General features: G+C 53.4%; 1 protein-coding gene across 6 annotated transcripts; it reads left to right on the plus strand.

The window, feature by feature from the left end:
• The first annotated feature begins 167 nt into the window (after positions 1 to 167).
• Positions 168 to 19,802, plus strand: SLC9A5 (solute carrier family 9 member A5). Of its 6 annotated transcripts, XM_030863687.2 has the most exons (16): positions 174 to 935; positions 3,739 to 4,041; positions 5,208 to 5,371; positions 5,522 to 5,600; positions 5,918 to 6,095; positions 6,673 to 6,893; positions 7,320 to 7,522; positions 7,750 to 7,839; positions 7,937 to 8,007; positions 8,756 to 8,885; positions 9,372 to 9,460; positions 9,622 to 9,748; positions 13,847 to 14,017; positions 14,555 to 14,624; positions 15,294 to 15,428; positions 18,354 to 19,802. In XM_030863687.2, the coding sequence occupies exons 1-16, from the start codon at positions 743 to 745 to the stop codon at positions 18,824 to 18,826; spliced, it is 2,697 nt and encodes an 898-aa protein (XP_030719547.1). In that variant the 5' UTR covers positions 174 to 742; the 3' UTR covers positions 18,827 to 19,802. The 6 variants fall into 6 exon arrangements, 5 of the variants coding, with proteins under 5 accessions (XP_030719549.1, XP_069900219.1, XP_030719547.1 ...); XM_060288322.1 differs by lacking the exon at positions 13,847 to 14,017; XM_030863689.3 differs by lacking the exons at positions 13,847 to 14,017; positions 14,555 to 14,624; positions 15,294 to 15,428; positions 18,354 to 19,802 and adding exons at positions 9,930 to 9,998; positions 10,697 to 11,726 and having other exon boundaries at positions 168 to 935.
• Positions 19,803 to 24,685: the final 4,883 nt, after the last annotated feature.

Here is a 24,685-nt window from a genome sequence, read left to right on the forward strand (position 1 = left end):
GTAGTTTAAGGGAAAGGGAGGCCGGCTGTCCCTCGGTTTGGTAAATGAAGAGGAACAGCCTCCTATTCAGCCTGGAATGAGCTGGGTCCAATCTGGGCCTTGGGATTTCTGGGGACGATGGGGACAGTTGTCCCTCACGGCTTTCTAAAACGGGCCCAGTGCGCGTGCGCAGCTCTGGTCTGGGCGGGGACCCGAAGGGAGCCCCTCCAGTCTGCACCCGGCAGCGCCGGAGCCCGCGGCCTCGGTATCGGGGACCGGCTGCTGGCTCCTGACAGCACTCTCGGTGGCGGGGCCGCGCTCCTCCCGCCTGGACCCCGCCCCCCCGCAGACCCCGGTCACTCCAGCGGCTGGCCGTCGCCACCGTCGCCACCGGCTGGTGGAATGCAGAGGTGCCCCTGGAGGGCTGTGGCCGCTCACAGCTCTGAATCCGGGTCGGGGGAGGTTTTGGGAGAGTTTGGGGGAGCGCGCTTGAAGGAATAGGTTGCAGGACTTGGGGAAGGGCTGCACTGGGGAATTTCCAGAGTCGGGACTGGTTTAGAGCGGAGGGGCAGGCGTCCGCACTCACGGACGCCCGGGGCAGGGTCTCGGAGTCCGGACCTGGCTTGGGGGTATCGGAGCCGGGATTGGGGGGAGCGGGCCCCACGTGCCTGTGACGCGGGGGCGGCCGGTAGGCGGCGGCGGCGGCGGCGACGCGGGGCCGGCGGCCGTGCGGTGCCGGGAGGGCTGCTAGGCAGGCGGCAGGATGCTGCGCGCCGCACTGCCGCTGCTCTGGCTGCCCCTGGCGGGGGCGGGAGCAACCGAAGAGCCCACCCAGGAGCCGGGGTCGCCGGGTGAGCCTCCCCCAGGGTTGGCGCTCTTCCGCTGGCAGTGGCACGAGGTGGAGGCGCCCTACCTGGTAGCCCTCTGGATCCTGGTGGCCAGCCTGGCTAAAATCGGTGAGTGCGTGTGTGCGTGCGCCAGGGCCGGCGGCCGTCATTGGACCCGCCCCCAACCCCTAGTCCCCAGATCCGGGCCGGCTTCTTGCAGAGTGCCCCGACCTAGCTTCCGATTCCACAAATCCAGGCTCTCACATTGTTTCTGCGCCTCCTCTTGTTGATCTCCCTCCTCCCCTTCTCCTCGAGTGGGAGCCCTGAGGATTTGCCTTCTCAAAGGGCTGCCCCAGCTCTCTCCAGCCCCATCCCTAGATTCCTTTGCCCTTTCCTCTCTTCTCCTTGAAGTAAGCTCTTTGATCTGGGCTCTCCTCCACCAATCCCCAGCCTCCTAAAAGCTTCTGTCAGCAGTGAAGACGTGTGGGGACATTGAGGGGATGGTGTTCTCCTACAAACCCAGGCATCCTGGTTCTGAGGAAGCAGCCTTTCCTGGAGGCCACCGCCAAGTGTCCATTCTCTTGGGATACTAAACTGCCACTTTTCCTCTATCCCCCCTCTGCTCCCCTAAAGGTGCCCCTTCTTGTGCCTAGCTGTGCCCCCCGCCCCAATTCAGGTCTACCTTCTTCCCACCTCAGGATATAAGAAACTTCCATTTATTGGGGCTTTATACTCTGCACTGCCTGCACTAGATGCTTTCATACATCCAGTCTCCTTCAGTCTGCACAATAAAGGTTGTGCTTCAGACTCCTTTCCTTGAATAGAGCTGCTTTTCCTTGCCTCTGCCCCTTCCTCCCCACTTCTGAGCAGCCAGTGGTCCCTCCTCCCACCACAGACCCTCCTCCCTCTCCCTGTTGTGCAGGCTCTGCTGTGGGGGTGACTAATTATAGCTGAGCCGTTGCTACTCACTCCCCATCTATGCAGGCACAGCCTGTACTCCAGTCTCACCAATACAGTCTTCATGTAGGAATCACACAGTCTAGGATTTGCCCCCTTCTCCCCCCAGGGACACAGCTGGGGGTGGGGGCTGGGCAGGAACAGAAGAACTCTCCACTCTGCTGTGGCAGCCCATTAATAATGGAAAATGGGGCTTGAAATGCCCTCAGGGAGCCTAGTGCTGTCAGAGAACAGCTTTTGTGAAGGGTTTTTACTGGGATTAATACATGCTCTGGAGATAAGGATGGAATAAAGTCCCTGAAGGAGAGGAAAGGGGGACCAAAGGTAGGGATGAGTGTGGGAAGAGCTATGGCTGAGCTCACCTTAGGGCCTGGCAGCAATGAGAGCAAGGTGGGAGGAGCCTCAGATTTGGGAGCCAAGAATTGGGTTTGCTGAGAAGTCTGCCAGTTGGAGAGTTCCTGTCTTATTTAGGGTTTACAGCAATGACTGTAGCTTCCCCCATAAATCATAGTGCTTTTTCTAGCTTGGATGACATCTCCTATGGAGGTAGAAGAGAGCCTTTTTCTCATCAAACAAAACAAAACAAAACAAAATCCTTGGGAATGGGGGCAGGGGAGATGGGTAGAATGTTCAGAGATACCTTCCCCCAGCTTCATTACCAGGAGATTTTTTTTTTCCTTTTATTCACCAAATATTTATGTAGATCCCACCATGTGCCAGGCACTGCCCTAGGCTCTCTGGGTACAGCTTCCAAAGGGCACTGTCTTGGCATTGGGTCTCACACAGCCTAACGCAGAGGCTTCCCTCACTACCCACCACTCTAGGGATTGTCTGGGGAGAGGTGCTCATCTGGTCTCAGGTCCCAAGGGAAAGCCAAAACAGTTTATATTAGGAGGCAAAGGTAGGAGTGGCAATAGCACTAGAAAACCTCCTCTTCTTTCCTAGGGACAGATCTGTCATTATTTTCTCCCAGAGTCATATTGAATTAACATTTGCTGAGATCCTATTATGTGTCTGACATTCTGCTAGGAAAATTCACACTATATCATTTTATCCTCACCCTGTGTGATGGGTATCTTTTCCCATATTACAGGAGAAGAAATTGAAATTCAGGTAAATTAAATAATTTGCCTGAGATCACACAATTAGGAAGGAATGGAGCCAGAAGAAGAACTGGATCTCTGACTGCTAAACTTAATGCTTTTTAAACTACTGAGTCCTTAGTGAGCCTATATAATGAAAAGCACATTGGGCTAGGAGGTCTACAGTGCTCCTAGGAGGTATGTTATGCATTATGGTCTAGCTCGAGAGGAAGGGCACAATAATATAATAGTAGGTAACATTTATAGAGTGCTTACTGTAAACCACTGGGCTAAGTGCTTTTGAGTAGACTGCCTTACTTAAACCTCACAACAATCCTATGAGATCATTACTGTTTTTATCCCCATTTTACTGATGGGAAAACTGAAAGTCAAAGAGGTGAAGTTATTTGCTCCAAGGTCACAGAACTAGTAAATGGAAGAGCTAGGCTTTAAACCCAGGCAGGCTGACTCCAGAGGTCCTGATTTTTACAGCTGTGTTATGCATAAAAATATACCTAGTATTTGCTGAGATTCAAATAATGGCAATGGATAAGGGAGACCAGAGAAAGGTGAGGTCCTTCAAGGATGAGAGTAGAGAGGAGGGGGCATTTCCAGAGGTGGAAAAAGTAAGCAAAGGTCTAGGTTACCATGACAGGAGCACCAAGAAACAGACAACTTCGGCTGCAGTGGGGGATTTGAAGCCCTGGAGGCTGGAGATTCTAGCAGTCCTGAACGTTTCTTCTTCCTTGGTCCCAGTGTCAGGGGTCTCGACCTTGAATAAACTTCTAAGACTGGGAGGTCATAGGCCACTGTGTGTGTGTGTGTGTGTGTGTGTGTGCGCGCGCGCGCGCATCCCATAAGCTGATACCTCTTGCCCTCTTCTTGCATTGTAGTGTTTCACTTGTCTCGGAAGGTGACGTCTCTGGTCCCTGAGAGCTGCCTGCTGATTTTGCTGGGACTGGTGCTGGGGGGCATTGTCTTGGCTGTGGCCAAGAAAGCTGAATACCAGCTGGAGCCAGGCACCTTCTTCCTCTTCCTGTTGCCTCCTATCGTGCTGGACTCGGGCTATTTCATGCCTAGCCGGCTATTCTTTGACAACCTGGGCGCCATCCTCACCTACGCTGTGGTGGGCACACTCTGGAATGCCTTCACGACAGGTGCTGCCCTCTGGGGCCTGCAGCAGGCTGGACTTGTGGGTGAGTGACCTTAAGACCTGGACTGGTAGCGGGAGGCTATGCCAGCCTCATCACCCAACTCCCTTCTCCTCCAGCTCTGAAGATCCTCTGTTGATGACAGCCATGCCCTGAGAGCTCCATCTTAGGTCCCTCCCAACTGGAGTGTGAGGCAATGCTCCAGATGGGCCTTCAGCCTTCATTTAGGTCCCTGCCAGATGAGTCTGGGCTTCTGCAGATGACAGCTGAGTAGGGGCCTGGCTCCCAGCTGTGTGTGGGCTGCCAAGGCTGGGACTCTGGCTGCCTCCTGCCCTGATACCATACTGCCACTTGCCAGCCTGGCTCCCCTGAGGCACAGCTCACCTTTCCTGTGAGGGCTCTGCCCAGGTCACATCAGGGTGGTTTTCTGTTTTTATTATTATTTTTAATAAATACATATTATACATCCACAGAATGCAAGACACTACACTGGGTGTTCTCTCTTTACTCATCCCACTGGCTCTTCATAGCAACCTTGCTGGGGTTATAATTTGTCCCACTTTAATGGATGAGGAAATAGAGGCCCTTAAACTCATTCGGTATCAGGTCCAAAGTGAGCAGGAGAGGTCTGTTTTCCTGAGGCTCTTTGCCTTCAGGCTGCCCTGTCCTGCTCCCTTCTTCCTCATTCCCTGGCCCCCAAATGCATTCAACCCTGAATGTTGATAATTCAGACGTGTCGAATTCCTTAGCCTGAGAACCACCGGTGTGGGAGAAAGCACTCTCTTTCGTTCTTCTCCCGAATAAAGCCAGTCAGCAGCCGATTTCCACCTGCTGGTGGTTATTATTACTGTTGCTGCCGTTCTTGCTGTCAGTGCCACCTTAGGTTTCCAGGTTACATAGAGCTCTCGTAGCCAGCTCCTGTGTGATTTTTGCAGCAGTACTGTTAGGCAGGCACATGAGGAGGCATGGCCTATGAGAAGTCATGTGACAATGACAGTGCCAACATCACAGAGCTGGTAAGTGGCAAAGGCAGGCCTTAGGCTCAAGACCTAAGGTCTCCTGACCTGCAGGCCGACGTTCTCTTCACCGTCCCAGGTCCTCTCTGGGGCTACTTGTTTTAACAGTGGGGCTGGAGTCTGGGCTTGTCACAGGGACTGCTGTAGGCAATTCAGTACCTCACCACTTGCTGTCCCTCATCTGTCCCTCGAAAGCCCCTAGGGTGCAGGCTGGCTTGCTGGACTTCCTGCTGTTCGGGAGCCTCATCTCAGCAGTGGACCCCGTGGCCGTGCTGGCTGTCTTTGAGGAGGTGCACGTCAACGAGACCCTCTTTATCATCGTCTTCGGCGAGTCCCTGCTCAACGATGCAGTTACTGTGGTGAGAGCGCTCGGCTTGCTGCCGTTCCTTGACCCCAGGCTGCCATGCTCTGACCAGGCCCCACTCCTCCCCGGGCCCTGCCTCGCCGTCTCCACGCAGTCCAGGCTGCCACCTCCCCCCGCTGCTCCTGATGCTCCTCTTCTCGCTTAGGTGCTGTACAAGGTCTGCAACTCTTTTGTGGAGATGGGCTCTGCCAACGTGCAGGCCACTGACTACCTGAAGGGAGTCGGTCAGTATTTCCTCCCTCTTGGCGGGCACTGGAGGTCTGCCTCCCCTGGGTTGCTGAGCCCCTGCCCCCCACCGCGTCAGGACAGAGGACGCTGCTCGGGTTGCCTCATTCCCTTCCCTCATGTATGGAGAAATAGGGCCCTGAGAACCTGAGAAGGAGGGCCTTTCCTGGAATCCTAGCTCTGGGACCCTGACCCCTGGGGAGCACAGTGGGCATGCACAGTGGGCATCATCCTCCACTCCCTGCCAGGCAGCAGTCTTGTCAGCCCTGGTGGGGTCCGGGCCAGGGGTCATGCTGACAACCCACTCCTCCCCCAGCCTCCTTGTTTGTGGTCAGTCTGGGCGGGGCAGCCGTGGGCTTAGTCTTTGCCTTCCTCCTGGCCCTGACCACACGCTTCACCAAGCGGGTCCGCATCATCGAGCCTCTGCTGGTCTTCCTCCTCGCCTACGCAGCCTACCTTACTGCTGAAATGGCCTCGCTCTCCGCCATTCTTGCGTGAGTCCTGGGGGCCTTGCAGGCAGGCAGCTGGGAGGGGGCACTGGAGATGGTCGCCCTCACATGGACAGAAGCAGGACCCGGAGGAGTCCATAGGTCTCCCTGAGCCCTTGTGGGAGTGGGAGCTTCAGACTCCCCTGGGGAGATACTAAGCCTCAGGTAACATTCCAGGACCTGCCTCTAGGGCTGTCCTGGGCACCCCAGAACCCAAAATTCCTCTGCTTAAAGTGCTCTCTGGGGTGCAGGCTGAGCTGGAAGTGGACTTTGAGGCTGGTGCTACTGGCTCTGGTGGCCACAGAACTCTAAAAGGTGCCTCACACAGTGCGCTAGTCAGAGCATGTTTCTCCCACCTTCCCCCTCCAGAAGGCACCGAGAGGGAAGCCTGGAGATTCGGACCCTTTTATCCCAGGACCACCACTACCTACCCTTGGATGGTCTCCATGCCTCCCTGGGCTTTGGCTCTGAGAATCTAACATCCTGTGATGGGCAACACCCTCTCCTGTGCATGCTCAAACCCCAAGGGCTGTGCTTCCTGTGGCCTCTCCTCACTCGCCCTGACTCTCCATTCCTCTCCCAGGGTGACTATGTGTGGCCTGGGCTGTAAGAAGTACGTGGAGGCCAACATCTCCCATAAGTCCCGCACAGCTGTCAAGTACACAATGAAGACTCTAGCCAGCTGTGCTGAGACCATCATCTTCATGCTGCTTGGCATCTCGGCCGTGGACTCTTCCAAGTGGGCCTGGGACTCTGGGCTGGTGCTGGGCACCCTCTTCTTCATCCTGTTCTTCCGAGCCCTCGGTATTGCCGGCACCCTCTGCTTTCCCACCCTCCTTCCTGCCCACCCTCCCAGCTCATCTCCCAGTCTGAGTCCACATCCTTGTCAACAATTTCTAAGCCTCCCCTTATTGCTCACCCCTCCCAGACCCTGTCAGACCTTAGCCCAGATACTTGGTGCCATCCATGCCCAGTGCCCTCCACTCCTGCTGCAGGCGTGCCCTCCAACACCCTGCTCCCACTGGCCTCCCTCCTGCTGCAGGCGTGCCCTCCAACACCCTGCTCCTACTGGCCTCCCTCCTGCTGCAGGCGTGCCCTCCAACACCCTGCTCCCACTGGCCTCCCTCTTGCTGTAGGCGTGCCCTCCAACACCCTGCTCCCACTGGCCTCCCTCCTGCTGCAGGCGTGCCCTCCAACACCCTGCTCCCACTGGCCTCCCTCCTGCTGCAGGCGTAGTCCTGCAGACGTGGGTGTTGAATCAGTTCCGGCTGGTCCCTCTGGACAAGATTGACCAGGTGGTGATGTCCTATGGGGGCCTGCGGGGGGCTGTGGCCTTCGCTCTTGTCATCCTCCTGGACAGGACCAAGATCCCTGCCAAGGACTACTTTGTAGCCACCACTATTGTGGTGGTCTTCTTCACAGTCATCGTGCAGGTGGGAGCGCCCACGAGGCTGGATGGGGAGAGGGTCTGGCAGGCCCTGGGGGAGGCTTAGAGCCTATGGGAGAGGGGCTCCTCTTCCTCTTGTGGGAGGCAGGGGGGCCTGACTTCCCAGACCTTGAGTGCAGTGAGGTGGGGATACAGAAGCTGAAGCCTAACTATGAGGAGGGAAAGGCAGCAGGGAACTGGACAGGGCAGGGCTCACTGGCTGCCTGTCCGTAGGGCCTGACCATCAAGCCACTGGTCAAGTGGCTGAAGGTGAAGAGGAGTGAGCATCACAAACCTACCCTGAACCAGGAGCTGCATGAGCACGTGGGTACCAGAACCCCATCCCTCCGCCTGTCCCTCTCTCCCTTCTCCTATTTTGAGCAGAGTCCTGATCCGGTCCCCCTACCCACCCCCCTTCTAGACTTTTGACCACATTCTGGCTGCAGTGGAGGACGTTGTGGGGCACCATGGCTATCACTACTGGAGGGACAGGTGAGGGAGCTGCCCCGAGGCTCCTTCAGCAGCGGCAGCCTCACCAGCCAGGGCAGCATGGGGGATGTGCACACTTCTGAGGAGGGACACAGTCAGGCTCAGGCTGGGCAACTTCTTCCTGAAGCCCTTCGGGCAGTACTGGCAGTACTGGTGTCCCAGTACTCTCAGGATAAGACAAGGCTCCCCAGTGAGGCCTGCGCAGCTCTGCCCTGCATGGTCTGGCACCTCCAGACACCAGCCACATTGTGCTCAGCTGTGTCTTTGACTATCTGTCTGCCAATGAAATGAACCCTGTTTTAGAAACTCAGAACCCACCATGCTCCCCCGGCCCTGGCCACTGGGACCTGTGCACATGTTGTTCTTTCTACTAGAACATTCCTTTGCCTCCCTCTCACCTACTTAACCTCTATTCATCCTTCAGATCTTACCACAGGCATCAAGTCCTTAGGGAGGTTTCCCTGGCCTCCCTGACTAGGACATATCCCTATCATACTCTATAATTATCCTTTATAGTTCTTACCATGGTTGTAATTTTACAGTTATATGTAATAACTTCATTAATGTCAGGCTTTCCTACAACACTGTCAGTTCCATAAGGGCAGGGACCAGCTTCAAGATTCTCCCTGACTGATGCCCACACCAAGAGACATAGGCCCAGCGCTGGCGGTGCCCCTGCCCTGTCTGAGGAAGGGCCAGCCGCCCAGGCCTTGGGGATGGCACTCAGGACCGGGCCTGGCATCCTCTGTAGGTGGGAGCAGTTTGATAAGAAGTACCTGAGTCAGCTGTTGATGCGGCGGTCAGCCTACCGCATCCGGGACCAGATTTGGGATGTGTACTACAGACTCAACATCCGGGATGCCATCAGCTTCGTGGACCAGGTGGGCTGGCAGACAATGGTGGGTGGGCAGGTGGCCAGCAGGGCAAGGCAGGAAGCGGTGACAAGCAGGCAGGCCCTGAGCAGGGAGCTGGGAATTCCCAGCAGACTCCATAGTCTTGTGAAGTGGCAGCTGCAGGAACGGGCCTGGCCTGATGCTGACATGTAGAGTCTAGCAGGCAGTACAGGAAGGTGGGAAACAGCTGGACTCTGGAGTCAGGAGATGTGGTTCAGTTCTTATCATCTCACGCTTGTGACCTTGGGTAAGTCACTTATCCTCTCGGAGCCTCAGTTTCAACTGTTAAGAAAGCACGAGTAAAAGTACCTCTGTCAGAGTTTTGTAGAATCAGTATAAAAAGTGCCTAGCACAGTCCCTGGAACTTCAAAAGAGCAAAGTGTGTTAACCATTGTTATTCTTTTTATTACCCTCTGATTGTCTGGGCCACCTTTCATCTGATTGCCATTTTGACCTCTGACTTGGCCCCTGCAGGGAGGCCACGTCTTGTCCTCCACCGGGCTCACTCTGCCCTCTATGCCCAGCCGCAATTCTGTGGCAGAAACCTCTGTCACCAACCTGCTGTAAGTCCTTGAGCCCCCTTCCCCTTCCTCAAGCTCCTCTCTATTGCGCCCTCTCTCTGAATCCCTTCTGGGGAAGATTTGTGAGCACCTTTGCTTCTGCCCTTCCCCTGGCCTGTGCCTCCTGGCCCGTCCCTAGCACACGTGTCTCCTCCCTCCTGCAGGAGGGAGAGTGGCAGTGGAGCATGTCTGGATCTGCAGGTGATTGACACAGTACGCAGCGGCCGGGACCGTGAGGATGCTGTGATGCACCACCTGCTCTGTGGAGGCCTTTACAAACCTCGCTACAGGGTGAGAACAGGCAGGGCGGAGTTCTGAGGGGGAGCATTGTCTGGGGAGGCCACAGTGGAAGGCTCAAGAGGCAGCTGGCACCCGCTTGTGGAGAGCTATGGATGCCCAGTTGAAGAGTGTGGGCTTCATCTTGTTGGTTATAACCTTTAGTTTTTTGTTTTTGTTTTTTTTTTTGAGAAAGGTTGGCCTGTTACAAGAGCTGTTTAAGAATGTCTTCTCTGGTAGCAGAGGGCAGATCAAACTGGAGGGGGTGAGTTGAGAGGCTGGGAGAGCCAGTTGGGAAGCTGGAGTGAACCACTGTGGATTAGACCTGGGTGGTCGGAAGGGAGAGGAGCACAAAGAACTGTGTGATCAGCCAGGAAGGGGAGAGCAGGAGATACAGATGGCTTGATGGGGTCACAGAACAGGAGTGCTGAGGAAGCCGCCTGCAGGACCACCTTAACCTGGGGGAGGCAGACATCTGTTTTAGGTAATGTGAGTTTAGTCCAATGCAGGTCAGGAAGCTTTGGGTCGGAAAGGCCCAACCCATACAGGAAGGAATCTGTTGCAACCCCACAAGGGGGCAGCAAGCCATTACCCTGAACCTTTTTGAAATGAGAAGCCAGCTGTTACCATTCTTGGCAGCTTTAACAGTCAAGGCTGTTTCTACCGCTGAGACAGATTGGTTTCCTTTAATTTTCTCCCACTGGTCCTGATTTGACTCTCTGCAGCTCTGCAGAGTAAGTCTGCAAAGGTTTCAAAACGTCTTCCTCCCACACAGGCCTCCTTGCCCTCAGGCCAGCAGCTCCTGTCCTTGGTGTGTCTTCTTTAGTCATTAGAAATGAGGGCTCTTGGAGTTCTCTGGTAGTCTAGTGGTTAGGACTCTGGGCTTTCACTGCCGTGGCCTGGGTTTGGCACAGGGGCTCTTTCACCTTTCTAGTTCTGGAACTTGCCATTCTCTTCCCACAGCCCAGAATCCCTCCAGCTTTGGCTCACCACCCTGAGGCCCCATATTGTCCTTACAGTCAGGCAACCCACCATGTCTTCCTCAGTTAATGACTATTAAACCCTGTTGCATCCAACCTGTGGGGTTTTTTGTTTGTTTGTTTTTTGGTTTTGTTTACTTTTTTCTTACGGAAAATTTCTGTCGTTCAGAAAACTAGAGAGAATAACTCATTTAACCACCACTCACCTCCAATAATTTTCAATGCATGGTCAATTCTGTTACATTCTGTCCCCCACTACGCCCCAGCTACACTTTATTATCTTACAGCAAACTCCAGATACCATCTCATCTCTAACTATTTCCATATGTATCTCTAGGTGGCAAGAATTCTTTAAAAAAAAAAGCCATAGTACCCTTATCACTTACAACAAATAACAGTGATTCCTTCTCACCTCAAATATCCAGCCAGTGGTCAATAAATACCTTTTTCCAGCTGGTTTGTTCGAGTCAGGATCCAAATAAAGTCCACAGTTTGCATTTAGTAAACATGTCTCTATTTTTTTTAAAAAATCGGTGATAGTTTTGTCTTCCTTTTTTTCTCATTATTTACTTACTGAAGAAACTGGATCCATTATCTCAGAGAATGTTCCATTTTACAGATTCTGACTGTATTCCAGTGGTGGTGTTTAACACGTTCCTCTACATACTGTATTTCTTGGTAGTTAAATCTGGAGGCCCGGTTGTATTCAGGAACATTCGATAGGTGTGCTGTGTATTTCTTATTGTATTACATCAGGAAGTACATAATGACTGACTGTCTGTGGATGTGTGTGTGTAAGATTGGTCAATGGTTCAGTCCAACCAGTTCTTGTGAAGTCAATTAAAAAAAAAAACTGGATTAAGATTGTGCTTATCCCTGTTAAATGTCATCTTATTTGATTTAGCCCATCATTCCATTGTTTGGATCCCATGTCTGCCACCAAATATCTCCTCAGATTCACATCATAGGGAAATTTGCTAAGCCTGTTAACTTTGTAGTCATCAAAATCAACATACAAATGTTGAACAGGATAGAGCTGAGGACAGAGCCCTGTGGCATGCTACTAAAGACTTTCCTCCAGACTGACCTTGATCAAGAATTTTTTGGGTATGGTTACTCAACCAGTTCTAAATCCACTTAGTTATGCCAGAACACCATCCATAATTCCTCATGTTCTTCACAGAAATATCATCAGAGAGAGACAGAAGTATCTAGTATGCAGTTAGAAACATAAGATTATAGTTTAGGAGAGAGATACGGGCTGGAGATAAAGATTTGGAAGCAATCTGTACCAGAGGTCTCCTGGCCTGGCTACATCAGAATCTCCCAGGGAGCTTGCTAGAATACATATTCCTGGCTTCTCCTGGAGAGTCTGATCCTGTAGTGTGCAATGGGATGAGGAATCTGCTCTTAATAAGCCCCCTGAGGGGATTCACATGTAGCTGGTCTGATGGCTGATGTTTGGGAAACACAGATGTATCCCTGGGCTAGCTGGCGCTGAGAGAGGACACTTTCACTGGGGAGGGCATTTAGAGGAGAGAGAGGGGGGCCAAGGACAACACTGAGGAATGCACATGTAAGAAAAGGAAGGGGAGCCAGCGGAGGAGAGAGAAGGAGCCCTTGGAGGGACAGTAGCAGGGAGCCAGCGGAGGAGAGAGAAGGAGCCCTTGGAGGGGCAGTAGCAGATGGTGTCTCGGAGGCCTGGGGCATAAGGAGGGCTGGACGTTGCACAGATGTTGCCTAACCAGAGGCCATGGCACTGCTGACCAGGGAGAAAGCAGCACACTGAAGTTGCAATCAGGCAAACCCCCCTGGAGCTGTATTTTTTTTTTTAGTTTGCATTTTTTTAAATTTTTTTTTTAACATCTTTATTGGAGTATAATTGCTTTATAATGGTGTGTTAGTTTCTGCTTTATAACAAAGTGAATCAGCTATACATGTACATGGAGCTGTTTCTCTGATAGTCAAGGAATGGGTACTAGGGGAAGTGTCAGAATGTAAGTGTAAAAGTCTGGCAGCAAAAGCGAGGCAATGGTATCAATGGAAAGGCCTTTTTCAAGGAGGTAAGGGCAGGAGCATGCTTAAAAGCAGAGGGAGGGGGGCCAGTGTCGATGGAAGGATTGAAGATGCAGGAGTGGAGGACCGGGAGGGAGGAGGGAGCAGAGCAGGGAACTGCTGGAGGCAGGGAGTGAGCTAAGCAAAGCGGAGGCCTGGGTTGGGGAGTGAGAAGCCCTGTGAAGGAGCTGGGCCCCTGCATGCCCAGGAGAGAGGGGCACCTCTGTGTGAGCGTGTAGAAGAGGGCAGCTGGGAGGAGACTTAAAGGGGGCTCTTAGATCCAGCTCAGGGAAGCATGAAATATGAGGCAAAGGAAAGGGACCAGACTGGGGATGTGAGGCAAGACAAATGATTGGGAACATGCGGGCAGTACTTTGGGGGGTTACCACTAGGTAATGAAAAGGCCTCTCGGCAGTCAAGGGCAGAGGTGGAGACAGTCTAAGTGAGTGTGTAGTGGGCTTGGTCTTTATGAGAAAGAGTTGGAAAGAGGAGATGGGGGTGGTCCTGAACTGGACACCAATTCAGGTATCGTGGGACTGAGGGGGTCGAAGGTATCAAGAGAGGGAGTCATGGAAGTTCAAAGTGCAGCCTGCAGAGTCACGGTGGTGGCTGGAGAACTGGCTAGCTGGAGAGTTCCAGCTGGACAGAGAGTCCTGTGTAGTTAAAAGGAGGCAAATGGGCCAGGCATGTGGACCAGGCTCAGATAAACAGAGGTGCAAAGAAGGAAATGCCCCCCTTGGCCTCACAGTAGCCCTGAGGGACAAGACACAGGGTCCCCTGCCTCTTGTCACGTCAGATCAGAGAGAACTGGGAGAGGGCAGTAGGGAATACGGAAAGCCAAATTTGAGGAAACAGGTTCTGGGATAAAGGAAAGTTTTCCCCCAGTGAACTGAGCATATAGAGAGTATAGAGTCTGGCTGGGTCCCTACTGTATTTTTTGTTTTGTTTTTTCAATCCATGGCTAGTTCTGGCAACAGTGGGCCAGCAGGAGCTATGGTGAACATGGGGCTGTGGCCTGGGGTCCCTGTGGGAGGCCAGGACACCCAGCCTCACGGCAGGGCGGGGCTGTCATTGTCAGTACAAAGCCAGCTGCAGCCGCCACTTCATCTCTGAGGATGCGCAGGAGCGCCAGGACAAGGAGGTCTTCCAGCAGAACATGAAGCGGCGGCTGGAGTCCTTTAAGTCCACCAAGCACAACATCTGCTTCACCAAGAGCAAGCCACGACCCCGCAAGGCCGGCCGCAAGAAGGCATGTGCTTTCTCTGGGACTCCTGTGTGCAGCTGCAGGCTGACGGCACGCAGTTTTGAGCTCCCAAGTATTGGAATCCAGCCTAGGGGGCCCCCCTAGATGGATAATTCTCAGGGACTTGGGGGCTGCAGCAGCTTGGGTTCCCTTTTGCATCTTCCTGGAGCCCCAGAAGGGGAAGGCAAGGGCTTCAGAAGGAGATCAGCCTCTTGTCCATGTGGTCACATGCTGGGAGGCAGCAGGACCACCTACCAGAGGTGAAATGGGCAGGAGAAAGGCAGATTCCTCGTTGGGGGGACTCCATGAGCTCCTTATTCAGACCAAGCTGACGTACTGAGTGTCCTTGCTGGGGCATGTCAGACTCCACACTTGCGGGGGTGGGGGTGGGGGTGGGGTCAAGGGATGGTAGAACCATTGGGATTGACAGATTCCCTTCCCTGCTGCATCAGGAAGACCTGTCCTGTTGACCCCACCAGACGACAGGGTTGGAGTTTGGAGCCAGGGCCAGAGGCTTAGGGTTTTTTGTTTTTTGGTCCTTAGAAGGATGGCATGGCTAACACGGAGGCTACAAATGGGAAACCTCCTCGAGACCTGGGCTTCCAGGACACAGGCAAGCAGGGAGTGGGGTGGAGTTGAGGATGGGATAGGGAGGGAAAGGGCAGGGGCCCATCAGCCAGAAGCCTGAAGGACCTCCTCTGTACAGCATTCAATACCATAAACTGGGGCTCTTCCCCTCAGGGACTAGATGGGCATACTTGATTTCAAAGCTGAACATATCTAAGCAGTTATTAGACATCTGTGACATCAGATAGCTAACTACAGGTTACAGGCCTTGAGGACTTGGAGAAGGTGTCATAAAAGGGGGAGCTTGGTCTGGGCCTTGAAGGATGGGTGAACCCTGGTGTCCCCGTCTATAAAACCAGGAGTTTGGATGAGCTGCACACTGATGGGCCTTCCAGCCCTCCAGATGTTTGTGCTTCCAGTTGACGATGGGATCTGGGGCTGAGAGATGATGGGGGAGCTGGAAAGTGTGACTCTCCTTATGGTTTCCTCTGAGGACTTGGCTTTCCCTGTTGCCTCCTTCAGCTCTGCAGCCCCACCTCCCTTCCTCTCAAACACCCAACTCCACAGGCCAGTGCTGTAACAGCCACAGGACAAAGCAGGTGTCCCTGCCAACTGCGGGCTCTACCTGGGTGGACAGGGGGTCCGGCTTGGGGTTGTGCGGTACCAAGAGGCAGCTGCTGGTGGCCAACCCCACTCGGCTCTTGTCCCTCTCCAGCTGCTGTGATATTAACCGTAGAGTCTGAGGAGGAGGAGGACAGCGACAGTTCGGAGACAGAGAAGGAGGACGATGAAGGGATCATCTTTGTGGCTCGGGCTACCAGTGAGGTTCTCCAAGAGGGCAAAGTTTCAGGTAATGGCTTCCTCCCGCCTACGTCCCTCTGGAACTGTGCAGCTGGTTTCCTCCCCCTTCACTGATGGCCCTACTCCAGACAATACCTCTTCCTATTCGCTCATTTATTCACCAACCAGCATTTACTGGGCATCTCCTTTATGTCAGACACCTGACATACATGATCTGATTCAATCCTCACAACAACCAAGATGGGGAAACTGAGCTCAAAGGAATTTGGGACTTGTCCAGAGCCAGCAGAACCAGAATTTGAACCTGACCCACCCGATTCAAAGCCCAAAGCCTTTTTACTGCCGTGCCGCCTCCCTTTACTCTCTGGCAAGAAACACGAGGTGACAAGCAAACCTAACACCAGGCTCCGTTGTGACCCATGCTCAGCACACCAGCCCTCAGGTACAGACCCGGTGAGGGTGGCAGCCTGACCTGAGAGAGGAGCCTGAGTTGGCTCAAGCACCCTAGGTGTCTTTTAAAAAACATATTATAGAAAATTTCAAAATATACAATAGACAGAATAGTAAAATAAACTTCCCATCTATCCACCAGCCAGCTTCAATAATTATCTACTCCTAACCAATCTTATTTCATCCATACCCCTCACTATGCCCCTCTCTTCACTGGATTCTTTTGAAGCAAATCTCAAATATCATTATCACTTTATCAAAAAATACTTCAGCATGTATCTCTAAAAGATAAAGATTCTTCTTAAAAATATAACCACAATACCATTATCATATCCAAAATCTTTGTTATCAGATATCCACTCAGTGTTCAAGTTTCCCTGATTATCTTAATATTTTTTTTACAGTAGGTTTGTTCAAATAAAAATCCAGACAAGACCCACCCATGAAATCTGTTGATAAGTCTCTTTTAATCTACAGCGGTGATTCTTAAGAGGGTAGTGGTGGAGGGATTTTGCCCTCTAGGGGATTGTCTGGAGACATCTTGGGTGGTCACAGCTGGAGGGCTACCTCTGCAGTGAGTGGGTAGAGGCCAGGGATGCTGGTAAACATCCTACCATGCACAGGACAGCCCCCCTACAACAAAGTATCTCTTCCAACCTGTCAATAATGTCAAGTCTGAAAAACCCTGATTTATAGGTTCCCCCCACCAATACCTTTTTTTCTTCCACTGGATTTATTGAAATAACCTGATTCTTTGTCCCCCAGTCTTTCCTTGTCTGGATTTTGCTGATTGCATCCCCAAAGCATCATTTAATATGTTTCACTGACCCTTATATTTCCTCTAAACCAATAATTAAATCCAGATCAGATCTGGTAAGCATACTTCATAGGTGGTGATGCTGTACCTCCTATTGCATTCATCACACCAGGAAGCATCTGGGTGTCTCTCTTTTTGTGAGGTTAACGTTGATAACTGGATTTAGCTGTTGTTGGCTTGATCCGTCCATTATCAAGTTCCCTGTCAACTTTTCATCAGACAGTCTTGGCAGCCACTGGTGATCACTGCCAGATCCAGCATTTCATTAGGGGCTGCACAGTGGTGATAGTCTATGTCTCTTTTTTCATCTGCATTGATTAACAGTAATTCTTCTATAAAAAAAACTTCCCTTCATCAATTACTTAGTTACTTTGAGGTACAGTTCACATAGGGAAGAATGGATAAATGCTTGAATTTTTCATTTTATTTATCAGTTTTCATACCAACAGTTAGTTCCCCAGCATCCTCTAAAGGTGAACACTGAAGTTTTTTTTTTTAATTAATTAATTAATTAATTAATTTTTGGCTGTGTTGGGTCTTCGTTGCTGTGCACAGGCTTTCTCTAGTTGTGGTGAGCGGGGGCTACTCTTCGTTGCAGTGCGCGGGCTTCTCATTGCCGTGGCTTCTCTTGTTGCGGAGCACGGGCTCTAGGCGCATAGGCTTCAGTAGTTGTGGCACGTGGGCTCAGTAGTTGTGGCTCGCGGGCTCTAGAGCTCAGGCTCAGTAGTTGTGGCGCACGGGCTTAGTTGCTCCGTGGCATGTGGGATCTTCCCGGGCCAGGGCTCGAACACATGTCCCCTGCATTGGCAGGTGGATCCTTAACCACTGCGCCACCACGGAAGCCCAACACTGAAGTTTTTCGTTTAGTTTTTGTTGTTGTTAAAATTCAATCCAGCATCCCAAGTCTTTCAAGAGAGGTAGTTTTACTTTCAATCACAGAATTAATACATTTCATAACATACTCAGTCAAGAGTTTTGGAGTGCTCAGGACTTTATCAATGAGCAGACACATACTGAGCACCTATTATACACAAGGCATTGAGCTTGACTTTGGAGAACAAGGGGTGGTAGGTGGCCAGAGGGCTGCTCTTTCCCAGGTTTCCTCTTTCAGAACCTCAGACTTCCTGTAATGCAGCGGGCAGGCCTTCCATGCTGGCTGCCAGCAGTTCTGGGATTCTCAGGTCCCCTGTGCTCTGGCATCCCCCTCGCCGGCACAGCTTTAGCCTGTTGTTAGGTTCACATGAGCTCACACTCCTGGACTCTGTCGCACCAAAGGGCTGTGGTGGGAACTCAGGCAAGGAGCCCAGTGGCCAAGCCTCAAGATCTTCCTCACTCTGCTGCTGTCTCACCCTGGGATGGGGCTTGGCAGGATGTGGTTTAAGACTAGCACTGCAAGTTGGGTGAGGGCTGATCGTAGATGGGTTTTTTCTTGCCTTGATCCCGCTTTCTCTTGCTTTAGTTATTTTCACTTGTTCAATAGGTATTTGTTGAGCAACTGCTATGTGTCCAGCCCTGTGCTAGGTGCTGGGCATACTATGGGGAGCAAAACCAGCTGTGGCGCTTCCACGCGGCAAGGCATGCATCAAAAAACTGCACACGTGGGTGTTATGTGGCAACTGTGGAGTGAACTGATTTATTGAAAGTGTGCTTATACTTGAGAAAGATTCCACTGGATTGGTAATGAGTGCATGTGTACTCTGTCCCCAGGGAGCCTTGAGGTGTGTCCAAGCCCACGCATCATACCCCCTTCCCCAACCTGTGCAGAGAAGGAGCTGCCCTGGAAGAGTGGGCAGGGGGACCTGGCAGTCTACGTGTCCTCAGAGACCACCAAGATTGTGCCCGTGGACATGCAGACAGGCTGGAACCAAAGCATCTCGTCCCTGGAGAGCCTGGCATCCCCGCCCTGTACCCAGGCCCCACCTATGACCCGCCTGCCTCCCCGCTCACTGGTCACTGAAGAGCCCCAGGCCCCTCTCAACCTGCCTTCTGATCTACGCCCTAGCTTTGCCTTTCCCACGAGCCTGGCCAAGGCTGGCCGCTCTCACAGCGAGAGCAGCGCTGACATCCCCCAGCAGCAGGAGCTGCAGCCCCTCATGGGACACGAGGACCACACTCATCTCAGCCCAGGCACCGCCAACTCCCACTGGTGCATCCAGTTCAACAGAGGTGGCCGGCTGTAGCCCAGGGACTCGAGGAGGAGCAGGGGGCCGAGCCCCTGTGGAAACCTTCCCTGCACAATGGGCAGAGGAGCCCACTCAACCTGACATGGGGCTAGAGGGGCCTGGACTGAAGTAGCAACTGGGCTCCCTTGGGGCAGGTCAGAAGGGTCTCCTGGGCTGGTCCTCACAGGGACCTTTTTCACCACCCTCCCTGCTTCTAACTCCTGCCACTTTCCCTTTCAGTAAGGCCCTTACCCTGGCTCAAGACCCAGTCCAGAGCTTCTAGGGGCAAGGCCCAGAGATGCAGGTAGTTGATGCCCCTTCCCCAGAGGGTCCTCATGGGGTGACTCTACGCAGATGTTCTTGCCCCCAAAGCAAGGGCATCATTCCTCAGCTGACACTGGCCTTTCCTGCCCTCCATCTCCTCCCTAGCGCCAGTGCAAGGACAGGACCCTGGCAGAAGGCTCCACGAGGGGCTGGTCCTCAGAGGGTATGGGGTGGGAGGTGCAGCAGGCTTTGCTGCCCTGTTGGGTCAGCTACCCATAATCAATTTGTTTAGGGCAGTGGGAATCTGTCTCCACTCCTTGCTTTATCTCCTTCCCTTTGCTGCCAGTCACTGGGGCAATAGTTCCTCCTTTTCCAGGACTATGGCCACAGGGCTGGGCCAGGGTTCACAAGAGGGCTGCTTCTTAGCCAGGGTTACTCTGAGGGATCTGCTGCTCTGTGTCCAAGTTTGGACCTTTCAGATCCTTGGGTCTGGGTTTTATGAGGAGGGGAGACGATGGTCTCTGGGCTCCCACCCACATTGTCACCTTGTTATTCCCCAAACAGGAAAGGAGCCAGGTATCCCAGGGCCACTGCTCCACTGCTCTGGGGCTGGGATGTCTGGCTGCAGTGGTAAGGGGCTGACTGGGTGGCAGGTGACTTTCCTGGGGTTAGCGCCTGCCCTGTATTTTGTACTTTGAAACTAAGATACATTAAACATCTCTTGGATGGATGCGTGTCCTGTGTCCATGTGTCTGGGGGTTCTGGGGTGTGGGCAGGAGGCAAGAGGGCAGGTGGTGAGGGAGATGGAAACTGCCAACTCCCTGCCCCAGGGCTTCCTGGATAGAGAATGGGGAGGGGGGTCCTGGGGTCCTGGGAAGGACTGTTAGGCCCTATGGCCCTCCCTCCCTCCTCTCCCATTCCTTCCCAATACGTCACCTTACAGGATGCCTGCAGTCCGGGGGATTGCTGTATGGGCACAGGGTCACAGAACTGGGAGTCCACAAAATGGGAACAACCTGTAGGAAAAGAGACCCCAGAGGTCAGGTGCCAAGGTGCCCAAAGATGCAGCCACCACACACCGGGACCGGACAAGCCTTCCTTAAACACCTGGAGGGAGATGTAGGACAAATGAACAGAAGTGTTCTGCACCTGGCGGGTGGGAGGACAATCTCAAGGGAGCTGGTTACCTTGAGTGTTTCTGACACAAATTGGATACCGTGGGGTCCAGAAACATTTAGGGACAGAAATCCCTGATAACAGCAGACCCAGATTCAATTTCCACTGTGCTGGAGAATTAAAAAAAAAAAAAAAAAGTATCTATCTGTATTGACACCTAACACACACACCATAAAATTCACCCACTTACAATGTACAGTTCAGTGGTCTTTAACATATTCACAGAGTTGTGCAACCCTCACCACAGCCTTAGTTTAGAATGTTTTCATTGTCCCCAAAAGAAACTACCATCAGCCGTCACTCCTCACCCTCTGCCTAGCCCTAGGTAATCACCACCCTGTGCGTAATCTTTACAGATCTGAAGGACCCAACACACTGCAAAGGTTACAAATTTAGTCAACATTTTTTCTGTGTCACGCCTGGGGAAGGTGTGAAGAGAAGGAAGAGTGACTTTTAGGCTTTGCCCTCACACTGCTTATAGTCGGCAGTGTTAAGGCCCAGCTGGTTAGTCCCAGCTCTCACTCACTGGCTATGTTATCTTAGGTATGTCACATATTCTCTCTGAGCCTCAGTGTCTTCCTCTCTAAAATGAGGTAACAATCATACTTACTTCATAAGGTTGCTGTCTGGATTAGCTGATGAAATGGAAAAACCTAGTACACAGCCTGGCCCATGGTAAGGGATTATGTTTGTCATCATTGGTGTCACATTACAAGCCAAGGAACATATGAGGCCTTGAGGAAATCTGGGAGGGCTTTGGGAGGAGCATGAGTGTGTGTGTGTGTGGAGGGGCTCTGACAACATGGGCAAAATTGCATGGGTGCATTCTAGGTGGGAAGAGCAGCGTGAATAAAAGATATCTGGAGCACACATGGTGAAAAGCAAGGAGCAGTGGGTGATATGCTGGGGACAGACCAGCCAGGGACACAAAGGCTTGGGTGGGGTAACCCCACTGAGTTTTGGAGGTGGCAGAAAGCCAGCCTGGAGAATTATGATCTGGGGAGTGTGGGCAGTGATGCGCATTAGGGAGCTCGAATGTAGCTGGTGCCAGGTGGAGGATGTGTGAAACCCCACGTGGAGGAAGGGTTGGTAGGAGGAAAGGCTAGAAATGGAAGACCTGTTGGGAGGCTCCTCCAGCAGCCCAGGGATGTGAAGGTGCTTGTGCTGAAGAGGGCAGGCAGCCATTCTCAGACCTCAGTATCACTGGGAGCTTGTCAAACACAGATTCCTGGGCCTACCCCAAAGGTTCTGACTCAGCAGGTCTACGGGAGCCCAGCCATTTGTAATCTTAACCAGGTCTCCAGAGGAAGGTGGTCCAGACACCACATCCTTCAAAAATTACGAGATTAGAAAGGTTTAGAAATAAAATCCCCATCATCAGACAACTGATGGTGTAGGGGAGGGGGGTGCAGAGGGGCTCCTGGGCCTGGAGCTGGGTAAAAGAAAGGGGGGACTTCCAGGCAAATAGGGTTGGTCAGAGATGAGCAGACTGAGGGTAAGAAAGCAGGTGAGCACAGCCGGGAGGAGGCAGGCACCTGGGATACAGGAGAGCAAGCAAGTCACCACCTGACTAGGCAGGATGGCAGAAGTGGCCTCCAGTGCCTTGAAGGAGGAAGGATTTTGACCTGGCGAGATGGACATGGGCATACCAGGTACAGGAGACAGTTTGAGACAAGACTTGTGATCAGATGAGTTTTCCAGGCCTGTGTAAGAGCTGGTCAGGAAGGCTGTGATGCCTCTAGAAGGTCTTGAAGACCACACTAAGGAGTCTGGAGTTATTCAGGCCAGAGGTGAGAGAGATCTGGAGGGTTTAGTGTATCTGTCAACTTAACTGTCTGGGGCAGTACTAAAAAGGGTATGCAAGGTTTGGGATGGAATGAGGGCAATGATTGTGGATCTCTTATCACTAGGCTCCTTGAGGCACAGAGCTCCCACTTCATTTTTGGTTGAGTCATGTTGGTAAGAAATGCAAAGCTGAGGGAAGGCTGGGGAAGGGGCAGGGGAGGGAGGCCTATCCCTATTTTATGATCTCAGTGGAAAAGGCTGCTGTGAGTAGATTTTGCTGCCAGGAGAGCCACAGAGATGGGCCCCATGAGTCATTGTTCAGTCCTGCAAGCTCAGCCCACAGAGCCTGCTGTGGTCATTGGCACAGGCTGGCTCCAGGCTCAGCCCCCAGTGCTCCCCACTAGGCTCAGTTTGTCCCCATTTCTATCTGTATCTTTGCCATCCTGGGGCTGTGCATTCTGCAGCTCTTTGCCTCTTCTGCATCCCTTTCAGACCGAGCCTCTGAATCTGTCTCCATTTGCGACTCTGGTTTACACCTGGCTCATAAATGGGGAACCTCAGGAGGACAGGGGTAGTGCGACCAGTCTCAGGCACCCCTCAACATTTATTCCAGGCCCTGTGCTAAGTGCTAGAAGTATAGACGTGGATAAAACACAGTCTCTGTCTTCGCAAAGCTTACAGCATACATTCTATGTACAGTGAATAAACCAAGGCCTGGCCCTGCTGCTGAATCAGTCTGTCTGCCTGCGCTCAGGGGTGCTGGGGTCAGTTAATGGCCTGTGGCTTGAGGTCTCTCTTAGCACTGGAGGGGTACATGTGCCTGCCAGCAGGTCCAACCAGCTCTTAGGGCTCACAGGGGGCCTGGCTGGTGGGTGGGGGTGGGCAGACAGTGGGCAGCAGAAGGGGAGGGAGGGAGCTGGAGGCAGTGACTCAGTGGGGCGGCTCTAGGACAGCTGGGGAGGGAGCCAAGGTTGGTCCTGATGCTCACTGAAGCTAGAGGAGGGTGGGATGAGAGGGCCTGCTGGGGGTTGGGGATGGAGCAGGACAACTCCAAGGCTCCTCACTCACAGCCAGATGCCCTCATGAAGAAGGCTCCTGGGCAGCTGCTCTGAGAACCTGGACTTGGTGCTGACGTGGCAGCTGCGATGGTGGGGAGGGGAGGATAGCTATTGTTCCCTCTGTGCCTGCTTCTGATGCCCAGGTTCCCTCCTCTGGCAGCCTCCCTGGGCTCATGAAGGAGGTGACTACCTTAGAGCCAGGGAAGCCACTGCACCCACTGCCCTCTCCCCACAAGGAACCAAGGGCCTAAGCATGTTATGGTACAGCAGGCCCACATGCACCAAAGGGACTTCACACCTCAGAGCTGGGAGAGATCTCACAGGTCAACTGTCCAAGTGACTTTCACCAGTTCAGGGTCCCCCAACTGAGGATGAAATGAGGGGCAGGACACGAACACCGCCCAAGAGCTGGCAGCAAGGGGACCTTCGACATACAGGATCTTTCCTAGTTCTCGGGGCAGTCCCAGGAGGAAAGAATGACTTTCTTTTCTTTTTTCTTCCTTTTTTTTTCTTTTACAGGTGAGAAAGATGAGGCTCAAAGACAACTGAGTTGCTGGAGCTCACCCATCAGGTAAGTGGAAGAGCAGAGCTGGTCCTCTGGTTCCAGAATCCTGACCTCAGTCTCAGCCTCCTCGGTGGGATTTTGTGGGAGGGGTGTGGGGCTGGGGAGGCAGTGTATATGAAAGAAGTGCAGGAACGCAAGCGCAAGCGAGTGGTGGGGCTGGCCCTGGCGGATTGGTGGATTCCTGGCAGGTCTGGGTCAGCTCCCACCACAGAGCCCCCTCCCTGCCTCCTCCTTCTCTCTAACCCAAACAGCAGCCCATCATGGGATAATAGAACCTGGCTCTTGGTGCCTGGGACTGAGGACTGGAAGGAAGATGGGGTCTGCAACGGAAGGGCCCCTCCCTCCCACCCTCCATGAAGATACCCCTATTGGCTGCCAGCAGCACCAAGCAGCTGGCCTGGGTTTAGGGTGTCTTCCTAGAGGCCTCAGGGGCCCCTGGGCCCACACTTTTCTTCTCCCAGCTGACAGGAACGAGTGCTCCTTGTCTTGCTGAGGGAGGCTGTGGTAGGGCTCCCCGCATCCTGCGTGCACTCAAGAGCAGAAGCGCCCCCCTCCCCTACGCCGCCACCCTGCAAGCCCCTTCCCTCAGCCCCAGGCGGACCCCTTGCTCACTCACCCTCGCGCACCTACGCCGCCTTCCCCAGCGGAGGAGCGCTTCCGGCGCGCTGAGCAGGCGCGGTGGGAAGGCCGTTGGTCGCTGCCCCAACCGGCGAACTGAGAAGCCAAGTCAGAGTCAGCGGGGTCTTGGGCGGCGGCGCGGGGGAGGGCGGTGAAGCTGAGGCGTCCGGGCCCGCGGGGGACGAGGGGGTGGATGGGCCGGGGACGCTGCGAGAGCCCGCGTTTTCGCGCTTTCCGGCCGGCTCAGGCGGCTGCCGTCGGGCCTGGCGGGTGGGCTGTGGCTGCGTCCTCCGGCCCCCAGGAGGCGGTGCGGCGTGGCGCCCGGTCCTCTGCCGCGGTTGTTCCCGCCCCCGCGGCCAGGAGGCGGCGCCCGTCAACGCCAGGCGCCGCGCTGTACCCGCCGTCGAGGCG

Source organism: Globicephala melas, chromosome 19, assembly GCF_963455315.2.
Source record: "Globicephala melas chromosome 19, mGloMel1.2, whole genome shotgun sequence".
Taxonomy (NCBI): Eukaryota; Metazoa; Chordata; class Mammalia; order Artiodactyla; family Delphinidae; genus Globicephala; species Globicephala melas.